This window comes from Polyergus mexicanus, unplaced genomic scaffold (genome assembly GCF_030449975.1).
Source record: "Polyergus mexicanus isolate NDT 795.1 unplaced genomic scaffold, iyPolMexi1.0 SCAF_16, whole genome shotgun sequence".
NCBI lineage: Eukaryota > Metazoa > Arthropoda > Insecta > Hymenoptera > Formicidae > Polyergus > Polyergus mexicanus.
In genome coordinates, this window is record NW_027223336.1 from 2,299,399 (window position 1) to 2,324,451 (window position 25,053).

Genomic DNA, 25,053 nt, shown 5'->3' on the forward strand with positions numbered 1-25,053 from the left:
AAGCAGTGGTATCAACGCAGAGTACTATTCGAAACATGAAATAAAAATCATAATTGTGTGTGCGTTAATCTTAAATTAAATTTATTGAGCACAGCTTAAATATTACGATATTATACAAAAAAAACAGAGTTCGTAATTATAATCTATCTTTCAATAGCACTCAATCGCTCAACGATCAACGGATAATCACATCGGTGTTTGCATAGATAAATAGATAGATAGTTATACATGGACAAAGAGTAGATGATCGAACGCACAGTTAAATTCCGATGATTACGGGGGATCAGGAATAAGTTGGAGGAGTTGAATCTCACTTTCATACAAAGCGTAGAGACCACTTCTCCACTTGAACCGTGATACCCGCTATTCACCAGGGACTGCGCCCCGGGATGAACGATTCGATGCAAAAAATTCTCGAAGAACCTGGGAACAACACTGTGACCTACGATGATGTGAAGCCGTATGACTCTGAGCTGGAAGAGTTAGATCTGGCAAGTTATCAAGAGCTTACGGCTTAGCTCACTGCCTAGATCCTCACTTCCAACTGAGAGTCACACGGATACGAGAATCCAAAGAGAAAAGAAGAGTTCAGACGATACATATCGCATGTCTGCATCAAAGATGATGGTCGACCATATTGTTCTCCGGTTTTAATCTTGAGCGGAGTCACCTGATGATAACGAGACACAAAGATTTTAAGTCTTTTCGCAAATGCACCGGCAGAGTTTTGTATTAGCGATTTATCTTCTTGATGAAAGAATAAAATGTTTCTCACTGAAATAGGCTTATATATATAAAAGACGATATGTCGCACAAAAGCTATGCCATGTTACGACTTAGTCGCGCGACGGAAACCACTTCCAATCTGCGTGCAAAATGCGATAAAGAATCGTCACCAGAAGATTCGACTTAGATAAGAGACTTAGAAATTTACAGATATGGAAATAACCGGACACATGTACGGTACAATATAAAATTACGCGAAAAAGATAATCCGATCACTAGTGAGCGCAGGGCGCGTATTGGGCCCTATATATACCTGAGGCGACTGATAGGAAAACCTCATTCCGAGGACCCTCATCGATATCGAAGCCCCACCCCGATAACGATAACGATATATGAGACACCGTTCTCTTCGTTTTTTCATGAGCCGGAAACGCAATTATAAGATGTATCGTCGAAAATCTTTCGAGAAAGTCTTTCGAGTCTGAAAACTAATTGTAAGAAGACTCTCTCTATGTATTCCGCCTCGCCCGTATCTACTGATCCTGAGAGATGCATGTAAAAATTCAAACATGACATAAGAAAATAGTACGATTCTCGTACTCGAATTTTATTATTCTTTCAGTGGAAAAAATAATTATCCTTTTAGTGAATGAGAGATGTAAATTAGAGAGAAAAAAATAATGATGAGGAATGTCAATGTGTCCTTGTATAACGCGCATAGAGATAAATATTTGCATTATACATGATGTAATGATAACCGACTTCGACAGACACTACTCCTCCGTAGCTTTCCTTCTAGTTTTGAAGGGAAAAGATAACTGAAAGTTATATTCTATGAGAGCGAGAATCAGGCATCACTTTCGGATTTGTCGAAAAAGACCTGAGCTCTTCGAAATAAAGATGACATATGCACAACGTTATCATGTGTAAATTTAATTCATATAAAAAAAACGAGTGTTTCCATTCAATTCAATCAATTATAGTGCAAACGTTGCACATAATTTGTAAAATCAATGAATTTTATACTGATGAAATAAACCGTGTATTTAAATTTCAGAAGTTTTATCCGCATATTAAGTAAAAATTATATATGTCTCTTATAAAAATTTTTCTCAAAAAGGAATAAAATTAAAAAATCACTAATCGATTAAAAATGTTCTTTTTTTTCGCGAAACAAAATATAATTTAGAACGTATCAGAATTGATATACTTTGAAGTTTGATCTTCTGATTAGCAACACTCTCCAGGTAACGAATACGAATCAGATAACAGTTATCTAGTTAGTATGAATTTATATTACAATTATATTTGTACTATGAAAATCTGATACAAATTTCTATCGTTGAGCACATCTGTAGAATAATAGAATTTTCTGTCTATTACAGTGTTTATATAAAATTAGAATACATATAAATTAATAATAGAAACGCGTACGCGAAAAGAAAAACTCTGATTTTTATTTAAAAAATTTTAAAATATAAATAATGAGATTTCATAATTAGAACTCTGTAGAAAATTATATGACGCATATAAAATGTTAAACCCAATTCATGGAAAAAATTGCAGTCAAATATTGCGATGATAGAAAGCAAAGTATTTTTATCCGTATCGTCCTTCATCGTCAAATGACAGTGCATTATACGCATTTTATAACCATCTCTATCAGAATTGAAAGAAAGATAAGATTGAAGATAAAACTACATACTATGAAGTTAAGACATTTAGAATATTTACGCGAATTATCCCAATATTACACTACATTTCAGATTTAATAGTACAATTAGTCCGATATCTATTTTCTCTCTTTTATTTACTATAATGACTATGAAAATTGCGATATTCTAAGTTCTTCGAAAGGCATTCTGAGCTATATAGCATTCGTTTTGACGTGTATTGTGAAATAGATTATTCAAATGATTAGACTAACGAAGATTATTCTAACGTATTGTTAAGCAAATAGAGTTTCCCTTGCGTGGACGCTTCTAATATTCCGGAAGATAAGAAGATTAGGGAAGAGTGTGTTTCCGAAAGAATGTGGATGAGCGTCAGTATGGTACATATGTATAATACATAGATGCTAAATAGATATTATAAAGTATGACAAATTAACTTAAGAAATAGGATAAATTAAATAATTTACTATCGCCGAGTGATATTTACTGTTAGATAGGTTCATCACCTAACAAAATAAAGCACTTTAGACAACCGTACGTTAAAACATAATTTTTGTGTTACTACACGCAATATTATCAAGTTAGCTGAAGATAAGAAGGATAAAAGTAATGCTTCAAAATGGTCGCCCGTTTAAAAAAGTTGTACAAAAAATCAAGATACGCTACATTACCGGAACTACATATTAATCAGTCTTATATGTATATATGCCCAAACATCATATTTAACATATTTTTTTAGATAAATGGTTTTGTGTCATAGAGGATTATTACATTTATATTACAATGCAATATATAAGCACAAACAATATTAATCACAGAATTTTCTCAGAATATTATTTAAGATTGCAGAGATACTGGATAACACATAAACATCCACGATTAGCAATTTTTAATATTTCTACTGCTTCATAAAACACGTATCGCAGGTATATCGCAGAAATATCGAATAAAGATATCTTATCACTCTCAAGACGTGTTCGAAACATGACGGAATTAACCGTGTCTTATCGATTTAAGCAAGATCGTGAATGTTTTATAATATACTAAACTTTCTTTATTAGAAAAGGTTAAACACTAAAAAAATATAATATCTGATAATTTAATTTGTAAATCAAATAAATATCAAGTATCAAATAAATTGATAATAAAAAAAATGTTTTATGCGTTTTTCTTTAATATGTGTGTTCAAAAAGATATTAATTAATAATATGATAACTGAACAATTATTATTACACTTTTCTGTGTACATTTTGATGCGAATATGTGAATACATGAAAACGTACTAACATAAATAAAACCAAAAAATAAAAACACAATTTTTAGTATTTGTAATATAAATACTGTACTCACTGCATCGGGTAATTGATGATATTGCAAAGGATGCATATATATGGCAGTCGACTGTGTAGGCATCTGTACATAGCCACATTGAGGCTCAACCCAAACCTCTGTAACAATCTGAAAATCGCTGTAACCTTCAGAATCTTCAGTCCACACTTCTGCTTCACCGATACCTAATATATGAAGTACACATTTATCATACAAATAAATTGATAATCAGATTATAAAATTATTTATTTGACTAATAAACACTAATAAACACTCTTACCTTCTTCTGTGTCGTCTTCGGTGCCACTATCGCGTTCTAATGCCGCATTCGGCACAACGTGAGGCGGGAACAAAACATATTGGATAATACACGGATAAAAGTTCTCGTCGTTTCCGAAGCCCTGCATCTGTACTTCCAATACCATATTTGTAATACCAGCTGCCGAATATGCGAATTTAAAGCCTTCACCCAGACGTATTCTGCAAATAGATACAGATATATTTCACACTGTTCTTCATTTAAGTTCAGTAACATTTTCTAGATGTATTTACTTTGTAATTGTAGAGAGTATTCTCGCAATCGCAGTGATATTTAATCTGGGCAAAGTAATTCCCGGAATAGTTTGAACAAACGGCCGCTTTACATGCCACAGCCATCGATTGTGATATAAATATCTGGACAAGGTGATTGTTAAACTATTTCCCAACAGTCCCAGCGCAGTCCTAGTGCAGGTCGGTTGAGTCCCGTCGGGAAATACTACCATACTCAGATTGCTCGGTATACGTTCGTATCTTACGAGAATTCTTTCGAGCGATTTATGTATTATCGTGCAACACGGAATCTCACGTTGCTCCGTTGGTCTATTCGGCAATATGAGTTTAGACAATCTGTCTACGAGATCTACAACTACATTATGGCGGACAACACCCTCGGTGCCACCAGCAAATGCTATGTTAAGCACGACACAGAGCGCTTTACAATTGATACGAATCAATGAGAATGACACTGGCGGTTTCTCTGCTTCTCTATATATGAATTGAACATACGTATGATTTTCGACTAGCACAAAAGTCGCCCAATTCTTCAGCATAGCATATAGCACGGCCGCGGCTTGCCGACTTTGCACGCATTGGAAACGACCACTTTGGTTTGCTTGGTGAAGATGTCTCGGCAAAGGTCTATCGTAAGCTAGAATCAATGTGATTCTCTGAGTGTGCATCCAACGCGCCCATTGAAGCGGATCCAAAGAGACAACCGGTTGCCATATCTGTCCAAACTGCGGGCAGCCAGCGTCACTAAAATAATGATACACAAATATAATTACGTTCCTTATTTTGGATATTTGTCATAGTCACACGTGAGTTTCTATTATATATTATGGTTTATACAAGACAATAAATATACCTAAGTTGTACTGTACTTGGTGATGGATAAGACGACAAGTAAAACACTGGCATCCCGCTTCTAATAGTATCTGGTACGCTATACCAAGTCCATCCAGATCCTGGAAACCAGCTGAAGTGCGCTAACATATTGTCACTTTCGGTTAATGACGTTAATGCCGTCCAAAAGCGAGAAATAACACTTTGTCGATAATGGGAATTCAACGGCTTTTTCGATAGGCATGTAATATCATGTAAAAATTCATATGGTGCTGTAATAAAAGATCGGTTTTAATTCAGATTACTATATAGATATATAGTTATGTAATTCGACATGTTAATGTTGTCTTTAGCTTACCTTCTATGATAATGGTATATTGTATCACATTAGATAGAGACAATGATTTTGTGGACCAAGGACATGTTACAAGATATTCCAAGAAAACATTAGTTTTCCATAGTAGCACGAAATTTATTTCAAGAATGTCATCTCGTACACTAGCCTTCTTTATCAAATATCCTTCTCTTAAACGACAACACAGCAAACTGTTTAAGGTACAAGTAACTTTATCATCGATTTGTTTCTTCCTCAAGAGCTGACCAGTTTTATGTCCATGAAAGCAATTATTTTCGGTTCGCCAGCAAAAGTGACGATCTGACGTATCATCGCCAAATACATCCCGATATAATCGCCAGCATAAAAAATGTTTATGATAAAAATTCATATCTGTTGCATGTGCAGGTACCTGGTCATAGATAAAAACAATGTAACAATTTGTGTGTGTGTGTGTGTGTGCAATTACGAGTCAACAGAAATGCAGAAGTATAGAGATTAAAAGTTTACATACAATGTACGAAGTGTAGGATATATAACTACCGAGCGTAGCCGCGGCGATGAAATATAACAGATCTTGATATGGCACTAAACCATCCGCACAATGTGGATCATACGTACTCCCTACGCATAAAAAGCTACACGCGACCGTTGTCGCGCGTAACTGTTGTATAATGGAATCTAATGTTTGAGCGTTCTTAATTCCAATGATACCGTCCGTGACTATTATCATGTCTAAAAATTTTTCTTTCTGCACTCATCGTTTTTCAATGTGTTATTATATTGCATAACATATGCAACTTATGTAAAATCTATAGTATAAATATATTTATGCATAAATTACAAACTCACGTGCACAGCTGTGCTCGGGTAAGAGTGTTAGAGCCAGCATTCCGTATCTCAGCATATTAACAAAACTGGCTTCCGGTGAGACTATAGAGATATTACAATTATTTTTATTTAAACAATTGCTACTTTCTTCAAAAAGCCTTCCTACCAAACGCTCACTCTCGGCTCTTAAATTTTCCAACTGTTGATTAGCTATAGATGTAACAGTTGCCACTCTCTCCTCCAATAGGTACAATTGTTTCTCTATATATTGTATGAGAGAATTCACATTATCTGCAGTAATCAACCATCCTTGTACTAGTACCTGTTGTGCAGGGGTTGTGAAAAATGGCGTATGAGCTATCACAGTCACATAAATCTCAGGTTGCATAATACGCTTGCTGCCTGGTATCGTAAACTATAAGCATAAACAAGAATTAAGAATTTTTTTATATATACGATTTGCAATGTATCAAAAAGAAAATACTTACTGGTTTAGTTATACCCTCAAGACACCGCTTTGTTGCCAAGCATACCTCATCAATAACAATCTCTCCATTTTGTATGTCCTAAAAGCAAAAAAAAAGTTTATTTTATTTTAATTCTATAATTATTACTATATAAAAATTATATTACAACAAAATAATTAATTTTGTTTTACTCACAACAGTGGCAAGCGACGGGCTTAAATCTAAACTAAAAACTATCCTGTATTTGTGTGCCAGAAATATAATTGAAGTTGTTGAAACAACTTTATAGAGAAACTGATGGCTAGTATCTATAGACCAAAAAGCAGGCTTATCTTTTGGTAGCACTGATATTATTTCTAATTCTGGTATCTCTTTATTTTTTATGTTTGGACACTGTACGCTTATCACAGAATCCAAATGTTCCAGCAGCCATTGAGCTCTTACATTGCGAGAGATGGGAAAACCTTTCTTCATTAATAGAAAAATGGTCTCTGCCTCTAAAATAGTTTTATCCTGTAAAAAGAAAAATATATAATCACAATTATTTTAAAACATCGACGTTTTAAGAAATATGTATAAGAAAAAATATAATATTACTATAAGCTATCCTGTCAAAAATTGTAAATTACGTATCGTAGAAATTCCATATTGCTATTACCACAATGTTGACAGATACATGTTAGTCATAAGAAGAGATTATATTTATTCCTCTCGTTGAAGACGGCGACAAGGAAAAAAGCTATCACAACGTAATCAATGAATTTACCTCGTTCCTCGCAGTTGCCATGACGAATTTCGATTGTGAACGTTCTATTAACCTATCATTATTATTAAAATCATGGAACTCAGCAGGTCGTCCTCGTCATCACGTTGTATAGAAAATAAATCATAGCGATATGACGCGTCTGCAGTTTGCAGTGCAATGCAACACTTCAACAAGGGAGATAGTTTACGCGCACAATTGGCCAAAGGTCACATTGTCGTCTATTTGTTGCTCTCTTTGCGTATATTTGACAAGCGATAAACACAATGCAACATAACCTGGATGAATGTGAGATCGTGCACGCACACCATACGTTTCACCCCAGCGTGCCAACGATGCTAATGCACTAATCTGGGAATTTGCTTGAGAGATGCGTGATCAAAGCTACGAATCTCTTAAATCCTTCGCAAAATTTCGCGATCACTCGCCGTACTCTGCGTCACGTTACAGACGATAATCTGAATCGAAAAAAAAAAAAAAAACATCTTTTCCGATAAGTGTTTTCTTGCTACACACATCCTTGCAGCTAGCGTGAAAAAGAGTAGATGGGGATGCAATAAAAATGGTAAATAAGTATAATAAATGCGTAGGACGTGTAACGCGAATCATCGGAGAACGGAATTGCGCGTTGTTAATTAATTGAAATGAATTGAAATCGCAGCTGCGTTTTGACAGACGATTTATTGCGGCACTGATTACGAAGACTATCGAAGTATCGAGTGCATTGTAATATTTGGATGTGGCGCCTTTTAAATTGCATACTCGGCTCTTTCTCTCTTTCTCTCTTGTTACTATACATAGAAACATCGATTTACCATTTGATGGTATAACCGAGATAAAGAAATTTCAATTACCAATTGTACGTAATAGCTGACGTCGCTATGATGTTTCAGATATAACATACAGAGGGAGTAAATAATGATTTAATATCTTCTTTATTTTTACGTGACGCATTTATTATTTTTTGTTGTTTTATATCCCGATGAACAAGACAATAATATTTTTGAAAATGATTTAAAAAAATTTTTTTAAACATTTTTAAAAATATTTTCTGCTCATTGGGATATGTTATTACATTTCTATCACCGCGAATGCAAAAAATGTCGAAATTGTATGTAAATAAATTATTACATCGCAGAAATTGTTTGCAAAACGTTGACGCGATTATCTGCATTATACTTGTTTCCTAAGAAAGTGTTTTTTTTTCAATCTTTTCTGTGATTTATATTTATAATTTATCATTATTTATGTAACATTATATTATTATAACCTTCTGTTCTCTAGTATAATACATTCCAGAATAATCCTTCTAGATAAAACTAAAATTTGACATGCGATATATTTTAAGATAGCTTCTTCGCCTCTGACGGGATTCCCAGATCGAAAAGAAAAGATCTGCAAGGAAATTCTTAGAACATTTTATCATATTACCAATATTTTCGCGTTGTGCTTACTCATCCAAGAACTTATTTTTATTGTACGTTTTATCACGCTCCTATATATACATACATATGTACTTCGCGATGGAAATATGATTCCGAATTGTTTTCATTTCCATCTGATTTCTTATGTAATACACTATTAAAAAATACACATATAATTACACAAGTAAACAATAGATATATATCTTGTATGTAATAAAAAACGGCTTAAATCTTGGCTTTTGTTGCACAAAATATGATGGGCGAAGAGACATATATATATACAATATATATATATATATATATTCTAGCAAACCAAGATATAATTGTTATATAATATGTACGTAATAAGTGATGTGTTACATCTATGTTATATGGCAGATATATTCGATGTTTGTTGGGATGTATATATATTACTTCGCTTTTATTTTTTTTTTTTTTTTATGAAACTAAAATAGAATACCCATTTTATGATTTGAATATTGTAATATTCGTCACTGATGTCATTATAGAAAACGACGTGAATAGTAAAAACGATGATATCCTTATTCAATCGGCAGCACATGTCAACGATGAGGTCGCAAAAAATGAGAAAAATACGACGACGTTCCATTCGCTCTCTCATTGAGATTCGAAACGTTCAGAAAGCAAGTTAGTCGGAGAAACACGATTGCACCAAAGTATAACTTCACGCACGAACTGTTCGAGTTTTCTCACATGTCATATAGCTACGATAATATTTTTTTTATAAATTAAGATTTGAGATTAAAATAAAACTAAAAGTAATATTAATTAAAAGAAATCTCGCTCTCGCCAACTGAAGGAAAAACCATCGATCATCAACGTCCGTTTACAAATTTGTCTACTAATCAACATGGTAAGTTATAAGGCGATAATATGGATTTAAATTTCAAACTCTGGCGCATTATTATCGTTTTATTTGAATATATTGCCATTATATTAGTATATATATTATTATTATGAATGTACTTTTTTACATTTTGGATTCTCCTCGGCAGATAGTGGGTTTCAATAAATTTAAGATTATTGTATTACTTATTAAATAAAGTATCTAAATAATATAGTTTATTCGACACAGATACATTTCTGGTATTTTTCTTCTCATAAATTAAATATTAACTGATAATATAAATAGAGAAAAAAATATCTCAAAAAATAAACTGTAATTAAAATTAATCGGTATTCGAAAAAACAATCTTTAATCTATAGGATTAACAATTGAAGAAAAGAAAATAAACTTAAGACGACAACGAAGAAAAGATTCAATATAGAATTATTACGGAAAATATATGTACAATCCATTTTTTTAAATCCAAAAGATCATAAACGCCGATACGGGGATTAAAATAAATTATGTAAATATGAAATTTTAAGTACAATTACATTTGCATTTTATCGTCAATTGTAAAAAAACTTGGTCATTAAGTTCATAATAATGAATAACAATAATATTCCTATTGTATTATTTTTATTTGTAAAGATATGTGTGCTGGAAGACTAATTTAAACTGAACTAAAGTTAAACAATTTTTTGCATTAATATAAGTTCTTAAATATGTAATATCTTTTTTAAATATATAATTTGTTAAATATATATTATCTTTATCATTTCATATTAATATAAACATCTATATATATGTGGAAATTCGATTTAATATGTATATATTCTTTTTAATATTTGAATATCTCCTTAACTAAATATAAATATATATCTTCAATATCAATGTATATGTTGCTAAGACAACTGGATCATATGATTCTGGATCATATGATCCAGTATCAAAACTTGATTACTTTTAATTCTAATAATTTAAAAATATCGTATTATATAATCATATACACACTTTAAAGTATAAATTTCTCACATTATATACATATATACGAGGAAAAGAAATTATATTATTATATAATTACACATCGTTATTATATTATATACATAATCGATAGGATGTTTATTTTAAATGCGCAAAAATACGAATGTGTCATTACATAAAATATATGATCTATTTGGCCAGAACTTTTTGTTGAATCAATCGCATAAACGAAGTCTAAGCACGTACAACACCTTGGCTTTCGAAATCGAAATCGCACTTTCAGATCATGAATTGATGTTTTTGCAAACGCTAGTACGGGGTTGTCGCGTCATCGCGTATCGCGTATCGTATCAGTGCCATTGCCAATATTGCCATCAGTAGTTAGTGGTTAGTGTTAGTGGCGGGCCAGTTGCCGAGCCGTCCAGACATAGAGATTTGTTCTTTCGCTCGTTTCAAAAATCAGTTGAATTTTCTGGATCAGGGATCTTGTGCCATATATCCTTACCCGCAATCTTACTAAGGCAACGTTCAAGCGTCTACGTTTTCTGTTTTTAGTTGATCCGACAATACGTCCGACACGGTGCTAACAATCGTACCATTAACGTCACGAAAGGTAATGTATGCGTGTATGAACTATATACCTGCAGACACAGATATACTATGCCATTTGTCACTTTCTCTTTTTCCATTTCGCGCACAGCCGACATGATAATTGCGATTTTTTTAAATTTATTTCTCTAAACTCTAAACAAAAACGGGATTACTACTTATTTAACATAGTTGCTTTTCCATTCATTTTCTCGCGTGCAAATTATGCAACTCCCAAGAGATCGGATATTCTGGCGACTATCTCAAGTCGCAACCGAGAATTGATATGAGATGGCATTGTCATGCTATACATATACTACCCGTTTTTTTTTTTTTTTTTTTTTATACATGTAATACATGTATTACATTTATTTTATATATATCGTATTTTTATTTTGTTTTATCTAAGAGTATCTAACTTTAGAAAACTGTAGTGAAGTATTTTTAAAATATGTGTTGATATATTTAGTGATTATTTTATCATTTATTTTCATTTCATGTATTATATGAATCAATATATCTTTTAGATTTTTTGAAAGTCATGCCGTGCCCATTCTTGACTCGTTTGTCTGCAAATTATGTTCGTAATTATGGATCATCCCTGATAATGAACTATCGGCAACATTGTCCAGTACTATCAAGATTGTTCAGTACAATGTCAGAGTCAATGGAGCCTCAACCAATTCCAGAGTCTATACAAAATCAATGTCCATTCTTGTCCAGAGAACGGAACGCTGTTAAGGAAGCCAATCCTGCAATGGAAGAAGATGTTATTAGCATAAATGATAATCAAAAGGAAGAAGTCCAGTTTCCCTATGAAGAATTTTTTCACGAGCAAATTATGCGAAAAAAGAAAGATCATTCATATAGAATATTCAAAAAAGTGAATCGTCTAGCTGAAAACTTTCCAGGAGCTTTAGAATATTCCTGTGGCAAGAAAGCTATTACCGTATGGTGTTCTAACGATTATCTAGGGATGTCACGCCATCCCATGGTGATTAATGCGGTCCGAGAAGCTTTAGAAAAGTACGGTGCTGGAGCTGGAGGCACAAGAAACATTTCGGGCAATTCTACCGCTCATATAATGTTAGAGAAGCGACTGGCACTGCTGCATAAGAAGGACGCTGGTTTGCTTTTCACTTCCTGCTTCGTCGCCAATGATTCTACTCTGTTCACGCTAGCAAAAAGACTGCCAGGATGTCATATATTTTCTGATGCCGGAAATCATGCCTCTATGATACAGGGCATAAAAAACAGCGGCGTGCCAAAGCATATATTCCGACACAATGATGTCAAACATTTGGAAGAGCTTCTGTCAAAAGTAGATGAAAGCGTGCCAAAGATCGTGGCATTCGAGACTGTGCATTCCATGACCGGTGATATTTGTCCATTGGAAGAATTATGCGACGTCGCGCATAAATACGGTGCAATAACGTTCGTTGACGAAGTTCATGCGGTTGGCTTGTATGGTCATTCGGGTGCTGGTATCGGCGAGAGAGATTGTATACTTGATAAGATGGATATTATTTCCGGTACTTTAGGAAAGGCGTTTGGTAATTGCGGCGGTTACATTGTTGGTTCCACGAATCTGATAGATATGATAAGAAGTTATGCTGCCGGTTTTATTTTTACCACTTCGTTACCGCCTACCGTATTGCATGGAGCCTTGACATCCGTCGAGATTTTGGCATCGAACGAAGGCAGGTCATTAAGGACAGATCATCAGAACAACGTGGCCTATATGAAATCTATTCTTACTGCCGCAGGTCTTCCAATCGAATCATCGCCCTCTCACATCATTCCTATAAAGGTATATTTTAATTAAGCGATTATAATTAAAGTTGATTAATATAAATAAAAATTATTAATTATGAACATAAATATGTATATTTTTTAGATAGGAGACCCATTGTTATGCAGTCAGGTAGCAGACTATTTATTAAATGACAAAGGACACTATATACAAGCTATAAATTATCCCACTGTTCCAAAGGGTGAAGAGAAATTAAGATTAGCACCAACACCAGGACACACTCGAGCCATGATGGATAAATTTGTGCAAGATGCGCTGGATATTTTTCATCGACTTAATATACCTAAAGTGATTAAACCGAACGGAGCACCGCGTGCTATCTTGGTTCATTGATGAATATATATAAAATAAGAATGATCGTATTGTCGTACAAACAGGAGCTTACCTTTATAAAGGTGTTTATTTATATAGGTTCTTTATTTATGTGTTGTTTCGAGACAACAATATAAATTACCTAATACATAAATCCTATTATCAAAGTTAACAATTAACAGAGGTTTAAATAAAGTGTTAACTGATACAATTTACCGTAATAATTTACTTTCCCTCCTTCTTAGTATTTTTTAGTATGCATTTTTTATTTCATAGTATGAATCTGTGATATATATTACACATCTGATTTACGACCACTTGATTATTCGCGCATGTGCCGATGCATTTCTTCCGTGCTCGTGTCCGTCGTGTCGTCTGCAGTTTATTTGTCAATTCTGTGACTCGAGTTCTTTTTTAAATGCACGAATTTTACTCTCCTGAAATCATATCGTCGATCAGTAAGCACGCATGTGTCCGTACGAAAATCAGAGGAAAGCACCAATCGCGATTCTAACGCGTTTCTTTGGGAATCGCTTATATTGAGTACATTGATGCTTGTCGACGATCGAATTTAGGTTAGGAGAATGAGGAGCTTCGTCAATATTTTCAAGATGCTCGTCGCGTTCTTTCACGATTATGCGCGCGGGTTGTCTTACACGGTAACGACGATACTCGTATTATGTTACTGCCTCCATCCGGCGCGTTTCGCCTCCCACTACACCTTCATCAAGACCGAGAATATTTACGAGGAGATGGAAAGATCGTATCCGCCGAGGGATAACTCCTGCGTGATATCCGTTAACGGTAGACGATCCTCTCAATTGCTCTATCCGGAGGAGCATCCCCGGGAGGATCCGGTGGCGATGGCTCGACGACTCGGTATACTACCGGGTGGCCAATGGAAGCCTCTCAACTGTCACCCGCTCTTCAACGTTGCCATCATATTGCCATACCGTAACCGGCAGAGTCAGCTTGCTGTTTTCATGAATTATATACACCCGTTCCTGCAAGCGCAAAATCTGGACTATCGGATATTCGTCATCGAGCAGAGCCCGATGCGCGAGTTTAATCGCGCCAAGCTCTTCAACGTCGGTTACGCGGAGGCTACCAAAATCAATGACTTTCACTGTTTCATTTTCCAAGACATAGATCTGATACCGCAGAATCTCGATAATATCTATGCGTGCACTAAAATGCCCAGACACATGAGTTCTAGTGTAAATACTTTTCGATATAATCTACCTTATACAGGTCTGTTTGGGGGTGCAATAGCATTAACGAGAAAACAATTCGAAAGAGTGAATGGATTTTCCAACATTTTCTATGGTTGGGGTGGAGAGGACGATGATTTTTACAGTCGCTTACAGTTCAGAGGTTTTCAGGTTTGAGCAATATAGTTCAGTATATAATCATGTGACGAGATAGATTTTTACAAGTTACTTATATATTGATTTTGTTTGGCAGATTACACGCTTTGGACCTGATGTGGCACAATATTATATGCTAACACATAAGAAGGAACCTCCCAGCACTGCAAGATTCGCGAATTTGGAGAATGGTGCTCGCAGGTACGATACTGATGGACTTAACAATTTGGAATACAGAGTATTGAACCATCAATTGCGACCTCTATACTCTTGGATTTTAGCCGATGTGTAATTTTTATAAAGTTTTTTTTATAAGATAAAGATATATATATATATAAATTGCACATATTCTTTATAAATTGGCTATGATTATAAGTTACAATAGCATACTATTATTTTTCAGCAGCATCAAAAAATTTTATCTTATACAAAATACACACTAATCGAACAAATACAATCGCTGGCATGCTGTGATAGAGTATATGATTAAATCTCGCAATATTACTTAGTGATTATTAAAATACTACTGTACTTTTGTGTATTAGATTTGGAAAATTTTAAGCTTGCAACAAATATTTTTTACGATCAAAATAATGCTTTTTTTCAATAGCACTAATAAATTAATAGTTTGTAATTAGTTAACAGTTTATACAAAAGATAATAATCTAGTTATATAACTGATAAGGATTGAAGACTGTAATCATGAAAAAAGCCATTTTTTTACACTATTCCTCAAAATAAGAAGAAGCAATATTACTTGAAGATACATAATATACTTTCATTCTAAATCATTATTTAATCTCATATCTTCATCATATTTATATACATAAAAGAATTGTAGTTATTTAATGGCACAAGAATCCATTTCATAATAGAAAATATATTATATATATTATATAACCTTTGGTTGTAAGATATATAATACTTACCTTATACATGCTCAAAGAGATTCTGGTCTTTATGTACCTCTTGTGTTATAATAATGTAGTGATTTTGCTACACTGTGATTGTTCCTAGTTATTTTAGATATAAAATAAATAAATTTTTTCTGTTATAAAACAAAGTCTGATGTAATATTGTATAAATATTTAAATATGATTGAATTAGAGAATTTTCTCAAATACTGTTCAGTTTACTAACGATTATAATAATAACTTATTATAAATCTCCGCTTTTCTTGCTTTGTATCTCTGAATATAATACAGATAGTGATAAAATGATTATATAAGGTATGTCATATAACAATGAAGTATTATAAAACAATAAAATATATATGTATTAATTTATTATTAAATATTAAAGAAAAAACGACTGTAGAAATAAAAATGTAGATAAGACAACTAGTATATAGTGTAACACTGATCTACATTTTGTGAATATTTTAAAAAAATATTGTATATTATATAAGGAATATATTTAAAACGATGAAATACAAAATTTTATTGTTTTACTAAGCTTAAAGTATGATTCTAAAAAAAAGAAAAAGTAATATTCAACATTCCAGTGTGTTCTACTTTTTTGACTTTTGTGTGAAAATACATATTATAGTATTAATATATATGTATACATGCTCTATTAAGAGCATGTATCTCTCTCTATTTCTATTTCAGATATATATCCCTTCATTATATATTTAAAATTTGTAATAAACCTCGAAAAATACTAATAGAAATGATTAAATATAAATAGAGGTGATTAAATTTGTAAATTATACATTAACAAAATATATATATCTTGATATATATTTATATTTCTATAGATAATTTTTCTAAAACCACTGTATCGAATTATTTCTTTTTATATCTTTTTATAATCTTTGACACACTTTACAATTGAGTATTGTTTTTCTTTATTGCTAATATTGTGTTACTCGATCATAACTGTTCCTAGAAAAAAAGATTTAAAATGAGAATGATAATAGAGTCAGACAAGCAAATTTAGAAAAGATAACATATATAGAAAATATTCACGCGTTTCCATTATATGAGCAATAATATATGTCGCATGTATATTTATTAATTCTTCTTGATGTTATTGAATACATGAATCTCGCATGATAATTTTAGAAAAATAGTAATAAAATGTAAGAATGGTATTAGAAATGTGTATATATAGTGACAAGTGTAAAATACATTATCTCCAAAAATAAAAAAAATCATTAAAAAAAAAAAGTATACATGAATAAATATAATATCCAAAAATATATCTTTATATTCGGTTTGATATAGTTAGATTGAAGGAATTTATTATATTTCATTATGATATAATAAATATAAGATGCGTTAATAAAGATCAATTGAAATATCTTAGATAATAAGAGGAATAAATTATGTGTATTTTTTTTTCATTTTTGCGAAGCAAGGTATATTATTTCTCTTCAACATATTAAAAAAGTACGAATATTTCTAATAATGTGTAACAATATTCATAGTAAAGTGATATTGTTCATACAACTCGCTTGTTATATCAATGAATATTTTATTATGCTTCAAAATATTTAACTTGTGATGTTCTGTATTGCTTACAACTTTAAAGAGAATTTTTCATGATCAGATACGTTTAGCATCAATTTTTTACCAATATATCTTATACTGATATACATTCAACTGTACATATTATATTCTTGGCGAAGAACATTATTGCATTGAACAATGACATAACACAACTCATAATAGACTATTTCAACAGAGTGATTCATTTTTTCTATACCAAAAATCACAACTCTTGAAAAAATCAGAAATAATATAATTAAAAAGATTAAAAGGAGAGAGTTACTCTTTTTTCGCAAGTGTGATACCGCCGTTATATAAATAAAAATAGAAAATGGCATATGTGTATATGTGTGCATGTGTATGAATCTTGACAATACATTGTATTTTTATATATTATTACAAAAAAGAAAATGAAATTTGCAATATGCCATTATCTTAAAGCATATGAAAACAGAACTATATACGAGGATGTATGAAATGCGTATATATTGCATAGAGTATACACACAGTTCCAAGAATTGATCACTGTGCAATTACTGGTAAGTAACTACAGTATTCGAATGATAATACGAGCGTGTGTAATTATGTATCTATGGAAAATCGAGTACGAGTAACTTATATGTATATATATATATAAATTTATTATAATAGTGTGTGTATATATATATCTTACCTATTATGTGTCAGATAGTTCTTGATATCGCGCATACATCATTTTTTTCACGCAGTCCTTATAAGTATCGCCCGGTAATGCGCTATACGACGAAGTCTTCGCTCCTAATCCAGCGGTAGGGACGCGTCTTTCGGCTTCGATAATACTCGTTCTACCTTGATTAGATTTTCCTAAGCCCATTCCTTCACTCCAGCCCATTTTTTGCAGTAATTTATTGCCGACGTTATCTGATCCGATACCGGCTCGCGTAGGTTCCTCGTAAGACACCGACATCTCCTCTACTCTGGTTTTTAAGTATTTTTCTTTCAATTTATTGGGTTGCGGTGGTTCAGGTTCGCCATACTTGGCTCGCCTTTCTTTAGCACGGTCTCTGTATTTGTTGTTCCTTTGCTGCGGATCGTTAGGATCTAGACCGCGTACTTGATACCAATTTTCTAGATTCTGCTTGTGGAGATCAGACAGCTGTTGATGCCGAAGTAACGCCTCCTTACTTGGGAACTGTCGTTTGCAGAGTAAACATGCCAGTTTACTCCAATCAGTATGCTGTTTCTCTTCTTGTTGGACATCTTCTATCTCCTCCTCTGTATCGCTACCACCACCATAAGCGGCTACCAATCCATTACCACTCTGATCCTCATCCTCGTGATAAGGAGTCGCAATGGTTTTCTTTTCCAGAATGGCATACCCCGCGTCTGCCGCACCACTCCCACCAATGCCCTGACTACCGTCTGCACCGGCAAATTCCGAGTTCCAATTATTCTTCGCATTTTCTTTTTTCTGATTCAATGTTTTAGCCCAACGTTCCATGTCTTTTGCTATCTTCTTCGCTACTTTCACTTTATCCTGCTTGGTATCTTTCTTCTTATTCTCATCCTCTTTCGATGCTTCTTGAGCCATATTAGTGGTTGATGAAGTCGTAGCCTGATTGCCGATTGTGGTCGCGGAATCTATACTGCTTGCCGTCGCTGTTATTGTACTTGCAGCACCCTGCGTTGTACTCGCAGTAGTCTATAAAATGTAAAAATTAAAATGTCCTTTGTATTAATATTTTTAAACTAATTTCATGATGTACAAAAATCTTTTCTTAAAGATTTTACCTTAGCTGGTTGATAAGAGAATGATTCGGCGTCCCAATAAAGAAACTGTTGTGTATGACTGTTGTAATAATATTGCGAATTCGGATCGTAATATAATCCCGTACTAGGATCATAATAGTAGCCAGATGATTCATCATAATGATAAGTGCTGACATCCGGTACAGCTAAAATGATAATTACACGTGATAGTATTTTAAAAAGCTCAATTATCTAAAATAGATTTAAATAACATTATTCTTGAGAAAACTCACAGTATACTTTTCCATCGCTGGAGTGTGCAGGAACTCTGCCACTCGCTAACGTTGTACTAGATGGTGCTGTAGGAGTTGGTCGCCCCTTCACGTCGTCGGCATCGCTTCCTAATTTTCTGGACGCTTGCAATTGTTGTATAGCGGATTGTGCCACCGCCGCGGCTGCGTTTACTCGATCTGTCTGATTTAGAGACGGCAATGTGATCGCCGAGCCCTGCATTATCTGATTTTGATAGTACTGTGTGTAATACTGAAGATAATGGGCCTTTTGCGCAGGTGTTTTGGCGTACAAATTGGCACTGTATTCGGCCAATTGGGCCACGTCGTCCAGGGTATATCTCTGCGGTTGGGCATCGTTCGACTTCCACGCATTCGTGTTATTAATCTGATGAAGCTTACAATACGTTATCTCCACCTTTCTGCCGTCGACTACCAGTCCTTGCTTTGTGAGTGCAGTATGCAAGTACATCGCATCCACTACATTACCCATTTCCAAATAGCATACTCCACGAGATGTATTTGTAAGAGAATCGCGACCGATGCGAATACTGCGTATTGGCATGGATGACAAATTTTTCATCGCTTGTAAAACCGAATCCTCGGTCGTTAATACGTCTAATCCTCGTAGAAGTACGGTGTTCGTGGGATGCGGACTGATTTCGTCGCTGCCTTCTCCGCCTTCCTCGCTCTCCGCTCGCGAAGCTGAACATTTGAAGCAAGTCTCACGCCGTTTAAAATTGTGTGCTCCACACTGTGTGTAAAATAAATGTATCGTTATTCGTGAATATGTAATATTTCTACAAAAAAGGCAGAAACAAAGTGATACAAACCTTAACACAATGCCAATCCTGTGTATTTTTAGCTGGTGGTTTATCCACATGACATTCTTTCGGGATACTGTACTGCATCAATGCGCGATACTGATCCTGCAGCATCAGCACTCCCTGAAACAGAGAATTTCAGTGTTATCCCGTCCAACGTCTTCCTAAGGCCTCTTGCTTTTCCCGTAAACTTCCTTCTTGGTTGACGAAATATTATAGTTTTCTACTTCATAGCTTTCTGTCTCGAGCGAACAAAGCCTCGTTGGCTTATTAACATGGGCCATTCCACACCGTTTGCAGACCGATTTGTTTTTTTATCCGCAATTCATATAAACGATCGTAATATTCAAATCTCCGTAAGAAAGTGCAAGCAAGCAACATGATGCATCACTTGCATGTGTGATTTGTTATGTAAATAAAAAATTCGTGCATAATCTTTATAAAAACGTTGAAAACGTCATTAATCAATAATCGCATCAAGAACCAAGAAGCGGAAGAAGCAAAGATACAAATAATATGACAGAAAAGCTGATGACGCGATTTGCATAAAAATCATGGTTTGTAAATTAATCTGTCACATGTCAGAGTACAATGCACGATCAAAACGCGATATTATAAGACGACTGGAATGACCCTTTTCCGATCTTCATTGTTAGTTGACGAACTCTTTAATGATAAAAGGACAAGTAAAAGCACGCGACGCGGCGAAAAATCCCTCAGTAAACTTAATATTTGCGCGAATATTGCGAGCGAGTTAAGAAAAAGTCTGCAAAATATGTGGGGAATTCCTAGATAAATAATTAAATACGATTTAGCTTAACAGGTGCACAGCCGTGGCCACAGGGAGGGCCAGAGGGCTGCGTTACCGTGCCTTGCCGCCACGGGGCAGTCGGTGGCACGCGTGCGACAACGCATCGGTTGAGTATCTGGACCGAACTTCGTTCTACCTGTTTCATCTCCATCCACCGTGCGGCCTCCTGAGTCGCGTTAAACTCGACGAATGCAAAACCTCGCGAAGCACCTATACAGAGCAAATACACACATATCCAGAGTTAATCCACATTTTTGCCTGGAAGTCTCTACTCTGAGAGGGCAGGCAATCACAGCACCAACCATTGTGACAGACCGAGTTTCAAACGAAGTGTGTCTCTTCGCTTCGTCGCTCACTTTCATTTTCCATTTTCCCTAAATCTCACCAGAACGAATTCCGTGCGAGAGACTGCAGTTCATCGATTATATTTCGTGAACCGATATACAATATGTATAATTTAACATTACCGGGAATTTTTCAAATATCAAACCTAGCTGAGGCAAAATTTCTTGGCCTTTTTTTCTTTTATCCTTCTATCACATAACGGACGAGAATGATGTAAAGACTTTTGCGAGCAAAATGATGCCAATAATAAAAACCGCGATCCCGGATGTGTATTAATCGTATTTATATACCGTAGTCTGTAGTAATAGTAATAGTATTGTAATAGTAGTAGTAGATCAAATTAAAACTTAATAACAAAGATATTGTTTTAATAGCAATACAAAAGATTTTTTTGTTTCTACTTAAAATATGGAGTTTTAAAATTGAGGAAGAATAAGAAAAATTTGTGAATCTATCAAATATTGATTTTTTTACAAAAATTTATATTTTTTTGTTTTAAAATACTTATTTATGACCTTTCTTTAGGAGGATCATAATATTTGCCTTCCTCATATCACAAGATAAATAAAAGAAAAAAGCATAGTTGTATTACTATTAAAATAACATCTTCAGATGTAACATCTGAAAGTAAAATACAAGCGGGTACTCTAATAGAAAAATTGAATGTTATGTATCTCTATAATTATATAACTACAAGTTATATTATAGTATCTTACTTATAACAATTGAGAATTTGTTATTAAAGAGTATCAATTGTGATTCAAATGTGATTTTACTTTGGTTGGTAGATATAATTCAAAATGATATGCATACTGTGTAAAGTAAATTTAATAAATCTCATTGAACTATCTCTTATGTTTTTTGCAAGTAGCTTAATATTCTCTTTTTAAATATTCTCCGCATTTTTTTTTATTTCCCTCTTATCAAGAATAAATAAATAGTCGATAGTCAAATTAACAAAATTTTGAGATATATGATTGATACTAAAATATTACAAACAAAAGCTCTTAAAATTAAATAAATAGCTTTGCAAGAAATTCATTGAAACTTTATATATAATATATTTGCTATATCTATTTATATTATAATAAATTTCAAAATAATTTTTTGTATGTTCTGTTTATGCAATTTTATAAGAGATAATGATTGTATAAATCTCATAGTAGGTAATAATATTATAACAGTCCAGTTCATATGCATAATAACATCATAAGGATGTATTAAAATTGTTAATATAATGCAATAGTTACCTGTATCTTTTTTTCGTATCAGCCTGATGTCCTTAGGCATAAGACCACAATTGAGGATGTCTTGCCGCACCTGTGATACACACATCATAATGATAATAATGATCCTATGTTCTATAATGCTGGCTCATCGAGTGGCCACTATATGTTAGGCCACAAAGTTGACAACCTACGTCATTTTCAGTAATATGTTGAGCAAGCCCACGTATCATTATGGTGTTGTTGGGCGATTGTGATTTGTAGTGGATCCCTTCCATGGACGAGCTATAGGCACGACCATGGTCATGTTCAAAGTCCAAACTTTCTCGACTATGATCGTCGTCGCGATCACGATCCCGATCCTCTCGTTTTCCCCTACGATCCCTATCTCTGTCCCGATCCCTGTCACGTCTAGAACGATCTCTATCTCTGTCCCTGTCCCTATCTCTATCCCTATCTCGTTCTACAGAGTCTCTGTCTCTTTGTCTCCCATAACGATCTTCCCGATCCCTATAGCTGCGATCACGATCGTCTCTACTACGATCTCTCCTATCCCTTGAGCGATCTCTCTCACGATCCCTATCTCTTCCACGATGATTTCTATAGTCTGGGCTACGATGATCCCTATCACGATGATCAACATCACGATGTTCCGAATACTCTGGTGATCTGTTACTTCCATAATCATTGCGATAGTCATAATCAGAATTGTGATTTCTTCTTTCTGGCCCATAGCCAGGTTCCCAAGGATCAATGTTATTGCTGTACATGTTGATTGTGCATTTATTCAACTCCTGCAAAAAAAAAAATTATATATTCAATAAAGAAAATTCTGGTTGCATATATAAGCTATGCAAAATATATTTTGAACATATAATATAAAATAATAATAAATAGTTTTATTATTTGATAATATGTCAAGAAAATGATTATATGTAATGTTGTAATATCATATATTTTATACATATGTAATATTATATGTAATATCAATTCTAATTCTATTATTTTTCTTTACAATATTATTTTTTCTATATACACAAATATATATATTTTTTAATAGATTAGAAATGTAAAAAAATAAATAAAAATTATGTATTCATTGTGTGTGTGTGTGTATGTATTATTCAAATTCTTTATTTTATGTATATTAAAATTAAATTTTAATATATATACTTCATTTAACGTTACAAATGTTTCAAATTGTTTGATTGACTAATCAATATAAATCATTATAAATAAATCATCGCTCTTTTAGTTAATTAAACAATTCAAAATATTTGTAATGCTAAGTAGAGAGTGTAGTCTTATCGTTAATAATAAATATTCCCATAATTATTTTAATTTATATTACAAAAATATATTCTGGTTTTTAAAATTAAAATTTAATTTTTTTAATTTAAAAATTAGGAAGTAGATATGGAATAATAGCACACGACATACACAGTAAAAACATACTTTGGCTGTGTGTGTTAAGTTCACAATTAAAAAATATAAATATTACTGTAATATTTAATTTAAGACACATAAATATTTAATTTTGACATTTCAAAAACTTGAAATATGTAATTCAGATTTTTTGTCTGACACAATTTCATAGCAAAGAAAAAAAAAGGGAATAAGATCGATTCTATAGCAGTCTTTATATGCACTATGACAGCAATGCGCTTTATAATGCGTCCAACGCGGAATTGTACGAGGAAAGAGGACAAGAAAAGCAACATTTACAAGCAATCGCGATTATCAGGCTTCTTAAATGTAAATAACATATCCACCACCTCTCAAGTAAAAACAATAAATATTTGAAGCAAGTATTCCGGCAAAGTCATGACGCGCGGAATTTCTGTCGCGATCAGAGAGATGCGAGGTGTCGTAGCGTTGATGAATAAACGTTACCCGTTGCAGTAATTTCTTTCAGCGTGATATCAAACTCTCAATAAACAGCAGTGAAAAACTCGCAACGTTCGACGTTCGCTATTTTACTAAAAACACTCGACGAATCGTCGAAAAATAACACAATCCACACAATGGCGTTGTCAAGCTTCTTGTACGATCTGTAAAATATGGCGATTCCGCGAAGAACGAGTCGAAACTCATTACGTGTACCTTAAGCTTCGATTATAAAATTGCATTGAACTGCGAAACTACGAGAATCAATAAAGACTCAGCAACGCGCATGCGTAACTTTTCTACTAGGCATGCGGCAGCCAATCATCTTCTACTACATGTTATTATTTTCGAAAAAGCGACAAGCCGATTGGCCACCAAGTGAATCACACATTGTGCATAGAAACATAGGGTCATAATGTCAAATTGAACACATTCCTGTATAATGTTGATAGTAATTTTGATAATGTTTCTAGGATGAGACGCGTGGCGTAAATAGATTGGGTGATTCGCTATTCTCGGGTATATTTACATCACTATAAGGTGTCTTTTGTCGCTGAAAATGAACATCAAGAGTCAGCGTGAAAAGGCACCTTTATATATCAAGTTATG

The 25,053-nt window shown here is 33.6% G+C and overlaps 4 protein-coding genes and 1 long non-coding RNA gene across 10 annotated transcripts; 2 read left to right on the forward strand and 3 right to left on the reverse strand.

The window, feature by feature from the left end:
• Positions 1-526: 526 nt before the first annotated feature.
• LOC138940329 (KICSTOR complex protein SZT2-like) lies at positions 527-8,131 on the reverse strand. Its single transcript, XM_070309147.1, has 11 exons — positions 7,510-8,131; positions 6,939-7,256; positions 6,765-6,842; positions 6,298-6,691; positions 5,960-6,180; positions 5,470-5,857; positions 5,134-5,383; positions 4,281-5,024; positions 4,009-4,208; positions 3,750-3,913; positions 527-670 (listed from the first exon to the last, which is right to left on the reverse strand). The coding sequence occupies exons 1-11, from the start codon at positions 7,528-7,530 to the stop codon at positions 527-529; spliced, it is 2,922 nt and encodes a 973-aa protein (XP_070165248.1). The 5' UTR covers positions 7,531-8,131.
• Positions 8,132-9,546: 1,415 nt separating this feature from the next.
• Positions 9,547-13,681, forward strand: Alas (5-aminolevulinate synthase). Its single transcript, XM_070308688.1, has 4 exons — positions 9,547-9,804; positions 11,317-11,374; positions 11,877-13,159; positions 13,247-13,681. The coding sequence occupies exons 1-4, from the start codon at positions 9,802-9,804 to the stop codon at positions 13,493-13,495; spliced, it is 1,593 nt and encodes a 530-aa protein (XP_070164789.1). The 5' UTR covers positions 9,547-9,801; the 3' UTR covers positions 13,496-13,681.
• LOC138940137 (uncharacterized) lies at positions 10,814-14,727 on the reverse strand. 2 transcript variants are annotated; one of them, XR_011447956.1, is made up of 5 exons: positions 14,131-14,727; positions 13,691-13,911; positions 13,000-13,616; positions 12,298-12,937; positions 10,814-12,101 (listed from the first exon to the last, which is right to left on the reverse strand). It is a non-coding gene; the product is annotated as an uncharacterized lncRNA (long non-coding RNA). The 2 variants fall into 2 exon arrangements; XR_011447955.1 differs by having other exon boundaries at positions 13,691-14,727.
• On the forward strand, positions 13,782-15,972 carry LOC138940136 (beta-1,4-galactosyltransferase 1). Of its 4 annotated transcripts, none has more exons than XM_070308689.1 (3): positions 13,782-14,856; positions 14,939-15,129; positions 15,248-15,972. In XM_070308689.1, the coding sequence occupies exons 1-3, from the start codon at positions 14,059-14,061 to the stop codon at positions 15,282-15,284; spliced, it is 1,026 nt and encodes a 341-aa protein (XP_070164790.1). In that variant the 5' UTR covers positions 13,782-14,058; the 3' UTR covers positions 15,285-15,972. The 4 variants fall into 4 exon arrangements, with proteins under 4 accessions (XP_070164790.1, XP_070164792.1, XP_070164793.1 ...); XM_070308691.1 differs by having other exon boundaries at positions 14,939-15,042; positions 15,245-15,972; XM_070308692.1 differs by having other exon boundaries at positions 14,939-15,042.
• Positions 15,973-16,614: 642 nt separating this feature from the next.
• Positions 16,615-24,634, reverse strand: LOC138940118 (RNA-binding protein 5). Of its 2 annotated transcripts, XM_070308665.1 has the most exons (9): positions 24,451-24,634; positions 22,752-23,351; positions 22,582-22,651; positions 21,123-21,196; positions 20,185-20,298; positions 19,355-20,105; positions 19,104-19,267; positions 18,007-19,014; positions 16,615-16,727 (listed from the first exon to the last, which is right to left on the reverse strand). In XM_070308665.1, exons 2-8 carry the CDS (start codon positions 23,325-23,327, stop codon positions 18,010-18,012), a joined length of 2,754 nt encoding a protein of 917 aa, XP_070164766.1. In that variant the 5' UTR covers positions 23,328-23,351; positions 24,451-24,634; the 3' UTR covers positions 16,615-16,727; positions 18,007-18,009. The 2 variants fall into 2 exon arrangements, with proteins under 2 accessions (XP_070164766.1, XP_070164765.1); XM_070308664.1 differs by lacking the exon at positions 16,615-16,727 and having other exon boundaries at positions 17,306-19,014.
• Between the last annotated feature and the right edge of the window lie 419 nt (positions 24,635-25,053).

Excerpts from the sequence above, each read along its gene's own strand:
- LOC138940329 (XM_070309147.1), bottom strand. The coding sequence starts at position 7,530 with ATGGCAACTGCGAGGAACGAG. Across the intron at positions 6,181-6,297 it reads ACCCGAGCACAGCTGTGCAC|ACATGATAATAGTCACGGAC; the intron begins GTGAGTTTGTAA and ends AAAAATTTTTAG. Across the intron at positions 5,025-5,133 it reads CCAAGTACAGTACAACTTAG|TGACGCTGGCTGCCCGCAGT; the intron begins GTATATTTATTG and ends TCATTATTTTAG.
- Alas (XM_070308688.1), top strand. Across the intron at positions 11,375-11,876 it reads TACCATTAACGTCACGAAAG|ATTTTTTGAAAGTCATGCCG; the intron begins GTAATGTATGCG and ends TATATCTTTTAG. Across the intron at positions 13,160-13,246 it reads CTCACATCATTCCTATAAAG|ATAGGAGACCCATTGTTATG; the intron begins GTATATTTTAAT and ends TATATTTTTTAG.
- LOC138940136 (XM_070308689.1), top strand. The coding sequence starts at position 14,059 with ATGAGGAGCTTCGTCAATATTTTCAAGATGCTCGTCGCGTTCTTTCAC. Across the intron at positions 14,857-14,938 it reads TACAGTTCAGAGGTTTTCAG|ATTACACGCTTTGGACCTGA; the intron begins GTTTGAGCAATA and ends TTTGTTTGGCAG. Across the intron at positions 15,130-15,247 it reads TCTTGGATTTTAGCCGATGT|CATCAAAAAATTTTATCTTA; the intron begins GTAATTTTTATA and ends ATTTTTCAGCAG.
- LOC138940118 (XM_070308665.1), bottom strand. The coding sequence starts at position 23,327 with ATGTACAGCAATAACATTGATCCTTGGGAACCTGGCTATGGGCCAGAA. Across the intron at positions 20,106-20,184 it reads AGGATTGGCATTGTGTTAAG|TGTGGAGCACACAATTTTAA; the intron begins GTTTGTATCACT and ends TTTTACACACAG. Across the intron at positions 19,015-19,103 it reads TCTCTTATCAACCAGCTAAG|ACTACTGCGAGTACAACGCA; the intron begins GTAAAATCTTTA and ends TACATTTTATAG.